General features: G+C 41.6%; 2 protein-coding genes and 1 long non-coding RNA gene across 5 annotated transcripts; 1 reads left to right on the forward strand and 2 right to left on the reverse strand.

Annotated features, from left to right (window-relative positions):
* The first annotated feature begins 621 nt into the window (after window positions 1–621).
* Window positions 622–3,662, forward strand: LOC123725196 (uncharacterized). The gene is made up of 2 exons (XR_006757685.1): window positions 622–1,105; window positions 1,137–3,662. It is a non-coding gene; the product is annotated as an uncharacterized lncRNA (long non-coding RNA).
* A 1,059-nt stretch (window positions 3,663–4,721) lies between these two features.
* LOC106563414 (transmembrane protein 45B) lies at window positions 4,722–8,675 on the reverse strand. Of its 3 annotated transcripts, none has more exons than XM_014128963.2 (6): window positions 8,528–8,675; window positions 7,123–7,325; window positions 6,801–7,013; window positions 6,427–6,611; window positions 6,170–6,312; window positions 4,722–5,859 (listed from the first exon to the last, which is right to left on the reverse strand). In XM_014128963.2, the coding sequence occupies exons 2-6, from the start codon at window positions 7,310–7,312 to the stop codon at window positions 5,757–5,759; spliced, it is 834 nt and encodes a 277-aa protein (XP_013984438.1). In that variant the 5' UTR covers window positions 7,313–7,325; window positions 8,528–8,675; the 3' UTR covers window positions 4,722–5,756. The 3 variants fall into 3 exon arrangements, with proteins under 3 accessions (XP_013984438.1, XP_045546026.1, XP_013984437.1); XM_045690070.1 differs by having other exon boundaries at window positions 7,123–7,316; window positions 8,528–8,654; XM_014128962.2 differs by lacking the exon at window positions 8,528–8,675 and having other exon boundaries at window positions 7,123–7,413.
* Window positions 8,676–10,960: 2,285 nt separating this feature from the next.
* Window positions 10,961–12,507, reverse strand: gng8 (guanine nucleotide binding protein (G protein), gamma 8). Its single transcript, XM_014129227.2, has 3 exons — window positions 12,403–12,507; window positions 11,488–11,606; window positions 10,961–11,307 (listed from the first exon to the last, which is right to left on the reverse strand). The coding sequence occupies exons 2-3, from the start codon at window positions 11,569–11,571 to the stop codon at window positions 11,179–11,181; spliced, it is 213 nt and encodes a 70-aa protein (XP_013984702.1). The 5' UTR covers window positions 11,572–11,606; window positions 12,403–12,507; the 3' UTR covers window positions 10,961–11,178.
* Between the last annotated feature and the right edge of the window lie 440 nt (window positions 12,508–12,947).

A 12,947-nucleotide genomic window follows, 5' to 3' on the forward strand; every position in this document is an offset into this window, starting at 1 on the left:
GGCCTATCTGTTCATCTTGTCATATTTCTCCAATGTCAAATCACTGTGTCTTGTTTGCAACGACACTGGCCCTGTTTGCAAATAATTAAATCTGAGACGTCATTATGAATCTGAACATGGTACTTTCAAAAGTTAGGCCTACCTTTCCACCCCAGACAGAGTAGGCCTACCTTTCCACCCCAGACAGAGTAGGCCTACCTTTCCACCCCAGACAGAGTAGGCCTACCTTTCCACCCCAGACAGAGTAGGCCTACCTTTCCACCCCAGACAGAGTAGGCCTACCTTTCCACCCCAGACAGAGTAGGCCTACCTTTCCACCCCAGACAGAGTAGGCCTACCTTTCCACCCCAGACAGAGTAGGCCTACCTTTCCACCCCAGACAGAGTAGGCCTACCTTTCCACCCCGGACAGAGTAGGCCTACCTTTCCACCCCAGACAGAGAAGGCCTACCTTTCCACCCCAGACAGAGTAGGCCTACCTTTCCACCCCAGTCAGAGTAGGTCTACCTTTCCACCCCGGACAGAGTAGGAAAGGTACCTTTCCACCCCAGACAGAGTAGGCCTACCTTTCCACCCCAGACAGAGTAGGCCTACCTTTCCACCCCAGACAGAGTAGGCCTACCTTTCCACCCCAGACAGAGTAGACCTACCTTTCCACCCCAGACAGAGTAGGCCTACCTTTCCACCCCGGACAGAGTAGGCCTACCTTTCCACCCCGGACAGAGTAGGCCTACCTTTCCACCCCGGACAGAGTAGGCCTACCTTTCCACCCCGGACAGAGTAGGCCTACCTTTCCACCCCGGACAGAGTAGGCCTACCTTTCCACCCCGGACAGAGTAGGCCTACCTTTCCACCCCGGACAGAGTAGGCCTACCTTTCCACCCCGGACAGAGTAGGAAAGGTACCTTTCCACCCCGGACAGAGTAGGTCTACCTTTCCACCCCGGACAGAGTAGGAAAGGTACCTTTCCACCCCGGACAGAGTAGGAAAGGTACCTTTCCACCCCGGACAGAGTAGGCCTACCTTTCCACCCCAGACAGAGAAGGCCTACCTTTCCACCCCAGACAGAGTAGGCCTACCTTTCCACCCCGGACAGAGTAGGAAAGGTACCTTTCCACCCCGGACAGAGTAGGAAAGGTACCTTTCCACCCCAGACAGAGTAGGCCTACCTTTCCACCCCAGACAGAGAAGGCCTACCTTTCCACCCCAGACAGAGTAGGCCTACCTTTCCACCCCAGACAGAGAAGGCCTACCTTTCCACCCCAGACAGAGTAGGCCTACCTTTCCACCCCAGACAGAGAAGGCCTACTGATGCAGAAAAATGTAAGCTTTAACTGCTGGCTACTCTTCTTCCATGGCTTAACCCAATGAGAGAAGGTCGTAAGTGCTTCCCTAAAAGCTGTCTTGGTTTAAACATATTTTATTGTACAGAAGGTGATTAGCTTAATCAATTGATAGTGACAGAATTAGATTACTTCCCAAGCAAAGTGATTGTTTTGTCTTCTTGGATATAAGAGGTTGTAGATCAGCCTCTCAATGTCAAAGAAACAAAACAATGATATCCCCAATGATACAGATTGTTTCTAGCATAAAGCATCGCGGACGAAAGCGATTTTATAGATCACTTTATATAATCGGATCCATTCTATTTTCTTCAAAATCTTAATATAACAAGGGGTAGGGCTGTGCTTTTTGCCATTCTCTTTAGTAAAAAGTAGGCATATGACATAACATCTCATACCCTCTCAACTTGAGTCTAGTTTTTAACTTAACAGCCCTTCAATGACACGGAGGTAGGCTATTTAAAGAGTGGAGGATTTGACTGACAAATGTATGGATATAGCAGCAGCCTAATTTCTTCTGTCAAACAGGTAGACCTACCTCTTCTTTCTTAAATAGGAAGAAACAGGCTCCAGCACAAAGCCCTCTTGTTAGTAAAGTCTAATAAAAATGAATATGGTTCAAATGAATTATGCATACTTTTAGCACCATGAGCTGTCCGTTTCTGATTGATTGTGCCGTGGCTGCTGCTTCAAGTCTCAGCACCACAATGTAAGTGGCTCGAACCTGGCTAATTATTTAACTCTGGTAAATAGGTCTACATCATGGGAAAGAAACATTGTTTTTAATCAAATCTATAGTAGCAAGCTATCAAAGTTTACCTCTGGTCCTCCTCATCTTCACGCTCTCCTTCTCAAACTGAACTGAACAGAACATGGGCAAGATAGTGAATTTTTTGGACTAGGCTTAATTAATAAAATATTATTTTTGGAAGAAGCCTTTGACTTTCCTCCTGAACTGCCACCTTAGGCCTACACAGTACAACCATTGGTTAGGCAGCACACAAAAAGGTTTTGATCAGCAAGAGCAGAGCAGGCTGGGGCTCAGGGTTGGAATGTCCCTTGCCGTGTGTAATGCAGTCTAGTTTTATTTACACCATCCCAGCAGCTATCTTAGAAATATAACTTTGTTCTGTGCTTGTCTGAGGATGCACTTCGTAGCCTATAGCAGGGATCATCAACTAGATTCGGCCGCGGGACAATTTTTTTCTGGAGCGGATGGTCAGGTGGCCAGAACACAATTACACATAATTTGTAGACTGCAAATTGACAGCAAGAAGCCCAAACAGATATGTTTAACGAAAACATAATTATTTCAAACCTTACTTACATTTGTATATGATCAAGGGTCTCTCAATTATGCGTGGGAATACCTGGGAACAGATTTCTTAAATTTAAACCACTTGGAGCCGATTTCCTGGTGTTTTTACAGTCTTTTATGTCCAACAATGAGAATTCCACACACTAAAAAAAACTTGTGGGGCCAAATAAAATGTGGCCCGCGGGCCGCCAGTTGGAGAACCCTGGCCTATAGGGTATGGGTCATTTGATTGATACCACACTAAATAGCTTATAAGGGCACTTCAATAGCATGCCCAGCGGAGAATCATAGATGAGGGGTGGCATCGGGCACACATCGCCTTATAAGCAACTAATTCTAAAACACTGAGAAATATAGAAATTTCATCAATTACAAATGATGACGCCCCTGGACTAGATAGAAAAAAAATACTAGACACTCCTCTTGGATAAAATTGACTAAGCATGACCCTCCCCCATTTTCCTCCAGGTACCCATTATGTCAATTTCAATCCATCCTTACTGTAAGCTTTCTTACAGTAGGTATCAGGCAAGGCTCGTTCAACAGCTTGTACATGTCACTATGCAAACTAGACTGAAACTAGCCTAGTTTCTACTAATGGTAAACAGACTGGAAGTGCATTTTCACCTTACTCATTGATCTTTATAAACAAACTCAAGTTGATTGCTCTTTATTTCTATCCAATTTAAAGCCAGATTGGTATGGTGTCTTATCCAGTAAGCAGATACATTGTTCTAGGTATCCTTCATCTCTAAGTCTATGGAGGGCCTTATCATTGCAATTACTGACAATTTGAATGCAAAGTTTGTGGTTCCATCTTTAGGACATGGTATAAAACACGATCGCAGTGTAGGCTCTCTTGACATCCTTGTCAGTGGTTTGTCGTTGTTCATTTCTTGATGATTCTGGTTGTAATATAGTCTTATTTTTTTCTGTGGTTGTGAAAGTAGAAGTATTTCGTACCTAAAAAATAAATAACTACAGTACAATGAATGAAAAAAATATTTTTACGATTTATTGGAAATATATACTGAACAAAAATATAAACACAACATGCAAAAATGTCTAAGATTTTACAGAGTTACAGTTCATATAATGAAATCAGTCAATTGAAATAAATTCATTAGCCCTAATCTGTGTATTTCACATGACTGGGAATACTGTTGGTCACAGATACTTTTGGTCATGTAGTGTATGTGGACACCTGCTCATCAAACATCGCATTCCATAATCATGGGCATTAATATGGAGTTGGTCCCCCCCTTTGCTGCTATAACAGCCTCCACTCTTCTGGGAAGGCTTTCCACTAGATGTTGGAACATTGCTGCAGGGACTTGCTTCCATTTAGCCACAAGATCATTAGTGAGGTCGGGCACTGATGTTGGGCAATTAGAGCTGGCTCGCAGTCGGTGTTCCAATTCATCCCAAAGGTGTTCGATGGGGTTGAGGTCAGGGCTCTGTGCAAGCCAGTCAGTTTCTTCCAAACCGATCTCGACAAACCATTTCTGTATGGACCTCACTTTGTGCACGGGAGCATTGTCATGCTGAAACAGGAAAGGGCCTTCACCAAACTGTTGCCACAAGAACCATGAAAAACAGCCCCAGACCATTATTCCTCCTCCACCAAACTTTACAGTTGGCACTATGAATTGGGGCAGGTAATGTTCTCCTTAGTTGATCAGGCTGTTGATTGTGGAATGTTCTCCCACTCCTCTTCAATGCCTAGTTAAATAAATAAGAAAAATGGCTGTGCGAAGTTGCTGGATATTGGTGGCAACTGGAACACGCTGTCGTACATGTCGATCCAGAGCATCTGGTGAGTATTCAGGCCATGGAAGAACTGAGATATTTTCAGCTTCCATGAATTGTGACAGATCCTTGTGACATGGGGCCGTGCATTATCATGCTAAAACATGAGGTGATGCCAGTGGATGAATGGCACGACAATGGGCCTCAGGATCTCGTCACAGTATCTATGCATTCAGATTGCCATCGATAAAATGCAAATGTGTTTGTTGTCAATAGCTTATGGCTGCCCATACCATAACCCCACCACCACCACGGGGCACTCTGTTTACAACGTTGACATCAGCAAACCGCTCACCCACGCAAGCCCATGCACGTGGTCTGTGTGAGGCCAGTTGGACGTTCTGACAAATTCTCTAAAATGACTTTGGAGGCTGCTTCTGGTAGAGAAATAAAAATGTAATTATCTGGCGACAGCTCTGATGGACATTCCTGCAGTCAGAATGCCAATTGCACCCTGCCTCAAAACATGAGACATCTGTGCCATTGTGTTGTGTGACAAAACTGCACATTTTAGAGTGGCCTTTTATAGTCCCCAGCACAAGGTGCACCTGTATAATGATCATGCTGTTTAATCAGCTTCTTGATATGCCACACATTCAGATTGGAAACATAGGATCAACACTTTACATGTTGCGTTTCTATTTTTGTTCAGTGTATTATCTTTGGTAATCCATTAGACATTCTGTTTTTTCAGGATGGAAGGAAGTGTGTTGCTCTATAGCCACAGGCGGGATGAGCAAATGTTTAAACTGTCTTAAGAGGAGAGGAAACCCTGTCAGGTAACAATGTCAGGTGTTAATGTTTCACTTCAGGGAAGAAACCTCAAAGGAATGCTAGTACATTTCACTTATCTTGACAATCAGAAATTAGCTTTTATACTTTGAATTACATGCATTTGTAAATCATTTTTTTTGCAATTCATTTGGCCTTAATCTGAACTCAACAATGCATCTCATAATTTCATTGAAAAATATCACTCAAAATAACAAATATACACGCTAGCACGGATACAAACAGGAAAAAGCTGTTAATCAAACTTCAGACAAAAAAAAAACTATTGGAGAGAATAGAATAACAGTGATCTACTACTGTACACACCAGTGGAAGCTGGTGAGGGGAGGACGGCTCAATAATGGCTGGAACGTAGCTATTGGAATGGCATCAAACACTTCCATGTGTGTTGATGTAGTGTATTTGATACTATTCTGCTCCAGCCATTACCACTAGCCCGTCCTCCCCAGTTAAGGTGCCACCAACCTCCTGTGGTACACTTCATGATCCTTCCGCTTACTCTTCATCGGAATCCTGTAGCAGAGCTTTCTGGGAGCTGGATGTCTTTCTCATCCCAATCTCTATGTCACCTCCCTTCCCGGCACATCTTTGTACACAGCTGTTAGGACCAGAGAAGAAGAAGCCATAGGTGGAAGTTGGCCCATACTGGCAGTGAATTTACCCAAGCTATATTAATGTAATGAGTTAGTTTATTTTGTTCAAGTTAAACTGACATTTACATTTTAGTCATTTAGCATTCATCTTAAGATAGCTAGGTGGGATAACCACATCTCAGTCATAGTAAACACATGTTTCCTCAATAAAGTAGCTATCAGCAAAGTCAGTGCTAGTAGGGATAAAGTTAACTGACCTATTTGGAGACGATATGAAAGCGTATGGATAAAACGTGGATAAAGGAAGATGCTCACCACCAGCCCATCCAGTAGTTGATGCCAACGATCAGCAGGGCCACAGCTAGATGCCAGCAGAAGCACATGGTGACGAACATTGTGTTTTCGTGTGCCGTCAGATCCCACTGTACTCCGTTTAATGGGTACAGCACGAATCCAATCTGAAAGAACAAACACATATTTGCTCAGTTTTTCTCTGTGAGAGTGTGATTCATGAGATCGACTCGTTTGAAAATGAAAGTGGTTCTTTTGGTGGTGGTTTGCTACTGTATTACCTGAAAGAACCAGGAGCCTTGCAGGATGGTTAGGCTGACCCTGAGCAGCTCCAGTATGATGTTATCTCGCATGAACACCTCCAACAGGGTGCTGGCCGCCACACCAAACACCGCCACAAACAGCAGAGAGTGGATGTGGGTATCCAGAGGAGGACGCATGTGCACATGGAAGTAAAACAGAAACCCTGGAGGGGAATGGAACATCCTGGAATATTAACACAACATGAAGATAACATCTAGTCACTGTCTACAGTTCAAAAAGCAAGGAAATACTATTTGTAATAACTATAACAATTATCCTGATGGTAAGAATACCTGTAAATTAAAATACGCCTCAAGTCTGCTAACGACAATCAACCTTTTTGACACTGTACCTTCAATGAAAAAAGCCAGAGAGAGAGCAAGGCGGTCAAGACCAAGTGGGACTGGAAGCGGTGACATACTGAGGACTTTAACAATTCCCCAGATGCCGAAGAAGAAGTACATTGTGCTGTGCTGCCAGTTCATCAGCTTCACCCAGGACTTAGTCTCTCTGAGGTACAGGTGGCCATGGGGCCCATCGGGCACAAACTGCTCTGCCATGATGCCTACAGAATGACAGAACAATATCCCGGTCAAAAGTGGTTGAGAGATTCCATAGTGTAAAATCCTGAAAGAGAGAGTGGTACAAATAAGTGCACCAAGGAAGACACTCACCCACAAAGGCTAAGAAAATGATGAGTGCCCCCTCGATTAAGTCGATTCTGTTAAAGAACAGGGGCAGTTTTTGTCTTCCTTTAGGCTGACGCCTTCTCCAGCAGTGTCGGAGAGGGTACTTCATTGACCAACACAGGCCTAACAGCAGAAAGCAGCTGCCAGGAAGGGCATGCCCCTTGAAGTTGGCCATCCTCCTGTCAAAACTAAAAATTAGAAATAGGAATGATACATTAAATGAGAAATAAATCATAAACAAGTTGTTTTGTGCTAATAGAAAGTACCACAGAGAGTAATTGTTTGAGCAACTTTACAATTTTCACAACTTTAAGAAAATATGCAAATAGGTGCGTATGAGCTAAACGATGCAGATGGAAATGATTTTGTACTAGGCCTATTCAGTCATCCAGAATGAAAGTATATTCATTTAGAACACGCATTGAGTCCTGGCAATGACTCCCATGTATCCGGGAGATAGCTACCAGTCCTAAAGACATTTGTCTTGCAAATTAAAATACAAATCCATTTGTGCAGTCCAAAAGAGAGCTAGATGGTTAGAGAGTACCTAGAGGTGCATAGTAGAGAGAGACCAAGGCAAGAAAATTCTGGAGTTTGCACACCGGTTTGTAGTTTCCAGTCATGTCAGATAATTGATATAAAAAAGCACTTGTGTGATCATAGTAAATTTGACCTTTAATAAAAATGCTGTATTGAGTTGAATATGCATGTGCTGTGTATAATAGGTCAATATTGCTATGTTGTCTGTACTGGGGAAAACAAGAGTTGGTTATGCGGGTGATGTCCTTTAAGTCATGCTGGTGGGATGTCACTTACTTATTAGGCATCACAGTAGGCTGGAGTTCCATCCTTTTTATTTTTTGGTTGTTGGTGTAATGTATTGTATACCTTTGGTTGGTTACTGTTTATTTTAGTTTCGACAGGGGACGTGTGTGTGTGTGTGTGTGTGTGTGTGTGTGTGTGTGTGTGTGTGTGTGTGTGTGTGTGTGTGTGTGTGTGTGTGTGTGTGTGTGTGTGTGTGTGTGTGTGTGTTTGAGCTAAAAAAGAGGAGTGGTAAGCTATCTGTCAGACAAGTTTTTCTCGACTGGTCGCCTTGTATTCGCTTTCAACATTGCATAAAATATTGCCTTATTTTCTGTTCATTTTTCTGTTCTCATCACAATTAAAACTAAGAATTGTTGATTTTGAGTTTAATTTGAGTATTTCTCCTCTTCTGTCTGGTTTATAAATTAAACCGTCAGACTTGTTGACATGTGGGCCGTTACCGGATTAACACCAGACTTTGTACCCTTACTCATCAATCATGAAAGAACACTGTTTTTTCTCCACTATTAATAAACTGTATACAAAACAACCATAAAAATCCAGAGAAAGTTTAAAATGTGCATACCTTGTTTGTTGTTACAGAGCAGTTGGGATGACTGCTCCCTCTCAAATCAGTGAATCCTGTTAGTTGAGATGAATTGCAATAACAGTATCCTACCTGTCCGCACACCGTGCACCTGCTCGTCTACCTGTATTGAAAGCATCATGTGACGCTGCTCTTGTTTGCTCTGCATGACTTGACTGCGACCAATGAGCACAGCCCCCAGGGTTCTAATTACAACTGGAAACACATGGTATGCTTATTTTAATTATCTATTTATTACATTAATGTCTTTTTTGTTGGTCATTGTAGTGCATCAATGGAATTATGTGAGACACCTGCAGTGTTTATGGCTACTTCAATAGTCGAATAAAATACCAGTTTCATATGCAAACAGTTTGATCTAGTAATATACAGTGCCTTCAGAAAGTAGTCACACCCCTTGATTTTTTCCACACATTTTGTTGTGTTACAGCCTGATTTTAAAATTGATTAAATTGAGATGTTTTTGGTCGTTGGCCTACACACAATACCCCCTAACCCATTTTCAAAAATTGTACCAATTAATTATGAAAAGCTGAAATGTCTTAAGTCAAGTATTCGACCCTTTGTTATGGAAAGCCTAAATAAGTTAAGGAGTAAACATTTGCTTAACAAGTCACAAAATAAGTAGGATAGACTCGCTCTGTGTGCAATACTAGCAAAGAATTTATAACTAACCCAAGATGGTTCAAACGGATGCTTCAGGTTTACAGCCCCTGTGACATGTCTGGGTTACCCCTTCTGTCTTTGATAATAGTGTTTAATGTGATCTTTGATTGACTACCTAATCTTTGTTCCCCATACATACAATTATCTGTAAGGTCTCTCAGTCGAGCAATGAATTTCAAACACAGATTCAACCACAAAGACCAGGGAGGTTTTCCAGTGCCTCGCAAAGAAGTGCAGCTACAGTATTGGTAGATAGGTTAAAAAAAAGAAGCAGACATTAAATATCCCTTTGATCATGGTGAAGTTATTAATCACAGTTTGGATGGTGTATCAATAGACCCAGTCACTACAAAGATACAGGCGTCCTTCCTAACTCAGTTGCCGGAGAGGAAGGAAACTGCTCAGAGATTTCACCAATGGTGACTTTAAAACAGTTACAGAGATTAATGGCTGTTACAAGAGAACTGAGGATGGATCAACAACATTGTAGTGACTCCACAATACTAACCTAATTGACAGTGAAAAGAAGGAAGCCTGTACAGAATAAGAATTGTCCAAAACATGCATACTGTTTTCAACAAGGCACTAAAGTAATACTGCAAAGAATGTGTCAAAGCAATTAACTTTTTGTCCTGAATACATTTGGGGACAGGACAACTTCACCGCATCAAAGGGACGATGGACAAGAAACGTCTGACCTCTGTGATTGCCAACAAGGGTTTTGCCACCAAGTACTAAGTCATGTTTTGCAGAGGGGTCAAATACTTATTTCTCTCATTAAAATGCAAATCATTTTATAACATTTTTGACATGCGTTTTTCTGGATTTTTTTGTTGTTATTCTGTCTCTCACTGTTCAAATAAACCTACCATTAAAATGATAGACTGATCATTTCTTTGTCAGTGGGCAAACGTACAAAATCAGGAGGGGATCAAATACTTTTTTCCCTCACTGTATGGCAAGACCTGAAACAACCAATCTGACAGAGCTTGAAGAATTTAGAAAGTAATAATTGGCAAATATTGCACAATCCAGGTGTGCAAAGCTCTTAGAGACCCAGAAAGACTCACAGCTGTAATCGCTGCCAAAGGTGCTTTTACAAAGTGTTGACTCGGGTGTGAATACTTATGTAAATTTGTGTAAAATATTTCTGTATTTCGTTTTCAGTAAATGTGCAAAAATGTCTAAAAACATGTTTAAACTTTGTCATCATGGAGTATGGTGCTTAGATGGGTGAGAAAAACTCCTGATTTAATAAATTTTTAATTCAGGCTGTAACAACAAAGTGGAATAAGTCAAGGGGTATGAATACTTTCTGAAGGCAGGTAGCTATTTTGTTGTCAATTTCAAAATAACTGAAATTTGACTTTTCTATACCAGGGCTGTTCAAATCCGGTCCTGAAGGGCTGAAACACTTCTGGTTTTTGTTTCTACCTGGTAGTTAATTGCACTCACCTGGTATCCCAGGTCTGAATTAGTCCCTGATTAGAAGGAGAGGATGAAAACCAGAAGTGGCTTCACCCTCCATGACCGGAGTTGAACAGCCCTGTTCAACACTGTTGTGTAACCTCTGAAAAGGGTCACACAACTCTCAGATGTCAGGCATTTTACAGTAGAGTATTGCTGGGGGTTTTAGGAGGACTTAGGCACAATTTCAGTTAATGTGTAATCTCTTACTTTCAGGGAAGTGTTTGCTGGAAGGGAGAGGCCAGTGTAAATGCCAGACTCAAATGAAATTTTCTCCCATCATCAATAATATTTATTTCAGTCAATCAGATCAATCCAGATAAATATTTAAAGCATTTACTATACAGGTTTTTAAATACAAAATCATCACCCTGACTAGGCATACCAAAACCAACATATTCAGGTGTTCTTCACTGTTACTATCAGATTTATTCCTTAGAACTGGAAATTAATTATTGCTAATAATGACACAAAACTTGAGGTTATAAGTGTGGGGATCAGAGTATTGCACAGAAGAATTTCTTCTCCCGAAAGGGGTTCTCAGAGGATGGCACTGGTGTCACCAGCGGGTCCTCCTTGGCATGAGCCTCACAGAAGGCCATTAGATCAGCTGCTGCTTTGGACACCTGCACATATAAAACATGGTTAACAAAGACAAAGATAAAAGATTGGAGAGTGGGGACAAAGACAATGTGTTCTATTTACAATGTAGTTACTGATAATCAACAGCTTATTCGGTAACATGAAGAGATATAATCTACTACTGATACTCCAGCGCTTATGCCTTGTAACCATTCCTTGCTCACCATCATTCTTTCAATGTTGACCTCCAGTTTCAGCTGTTCCACTGTCTTGCGAGCATCTGCAATCTTAGCCATGTTATTGGACATCCTGCTTCCTGTCGCTGTACCTCAGCCTGGTCCAACTGTTTGTAGATCATGTATTATGTTAATTCAATTAACAAGAATCGTCAAAATCACACTTTTCTTAAAATCAGTTGCACAGGTAGTGCCATTTTCCATCATACATACATGCCAAAGAGATAGTGTGTAATGGTTTCATGTGCTTGTTATTGCTTCTGCTGCCTGGGTCTCAGCTGGAAGTGTTACAGTGAGGGCCTTAGAGGGAGAGGTGCAGGGAGGGGCATGCATAGGCGGCAGCATTACCCAGGGGGCACCTCACTTGTTTCTCTGTATCTGTATATGTATCTGTAAATGAAATTAGCTTAACACTTATTATCCTTTAATGAGGATCGTACTGTATTTGTGATGATTTAAAGTAGCATTCGTTCTCTTACACATTGCATGTGAATAAAGAAAATAACAATCACCTCTCATCCCTCCATATACAATGCCCAGTTTTGTTGCTGGTCATCATGTGGCACAGTTTGTCTCTTGATGACTGTTGCCCACTATGCCCATTCAGAGGGCAGTGAAACATCCAAACTTAACTGCAGTTTATTTTCTCAGACTTTTCTTTCATAGACAACTGAATGAACTGATGATGAAAACTAGTTTTGTTTTTGACATGAACATTTACATAACATGACCTACACTTTAATGGACTGTACAACAAAAAATATGTACAACTTTATAATTTTTTATATCAGAACACAGCCAAATGTATGTTTTATTTACCAAAACACAATGTCACTGTCACTATGGACTACAAAACATAAACATCAACACAATCTTATTCAAAGAGTCTAATTAGCCACTTACCGCAAAAACAAGACAGACGGGTTGGTAGGTCCAGGGCGCTACAGTTGAGGTGTGATGGTTGAACAAGGCACACTCCACCCACTTAGAGTTCCAAATGGAGAGAGATTAGGGGGTAAGATGGGGAGGAGTGCTTGAATAGGTTGCCTCCTCTTATAATTAGCTGTCTTTCTACCCCCATGTTGGGCTCAATGCAACAGTAGTAGCAGGCAACATGGGGTGTGACCTTCCTTTATCATTTGCTTGTCATCAATTAGACTAGCATTTCATCTGTTTACCTTAGACAACTAGATCATTCTTTGGAAAGGAGATTGTAATTTTGTTGTAAAGGTTGTACTTTTCTTCTCATAATAATTTTTCTTGCAAATTTGGGTAATGCTTATTGGATTTCATTATTTAAGCCAGTGATCTGCATGTAACCAAGTGCCTTAGGCAGGACCGGTGTCGTGAGAGATATGCCCAGTGGTTGTTTTCCCACATACTCCCACAACAAATATGTACCTGCAAGATTACACAAGAGAGGAAGCTTAGTTTCAGACTCTACACAT

This window comes from Salmo salar, chromosome ssa11, assembly GCF_905237065.1.
Source record: "Salmo salar chromosome ssa11, Ssal_v3.1, whole genome shotgun sequence".
Lineage (NCBI taxonomy): Eukaryota > Metazoa > Chordata > Actinopteri > Salmoniformes > Salmonidae > Salmo > Salmo salar.

Coding starts and splice junctions, on each gene's coding strand:
- LOC106563414 (XM_014128962.2), bottom strand. CDS start 7,372: ATGATTTATTTCTCATTTAATGTATCATTCCTATTTCTAATTTTTAGT. Junction 6,313..6,426: donor AAGGCTCCTGGTTCTTTCAG/GTAATACAGTAG, acceptor TTGTTCTTTCAG/ATTGGATTCGTGCTGTACCC. Junction 5,860..6,169: donor AACTACTGGATGGGCTGGTG/GTGAGCATCTTC, acceptor TGGTCCTAACAG/CTGTGTACAAAGATGTGCCG.
- gng8 (XM_014129227.2), bottom strand. CDS start 11,571: ATGTCCAATAACATGGCTAAGATTGCAGATGCTCGCAAGACAGTGGAA. Junction 11,308..11,487: donor TCAACATTGAAAGAATGATG/GTGAGCAAGGAA, acceptor TTATATGTGCAG/GTGTCCAAAGCAGCAGCTGA.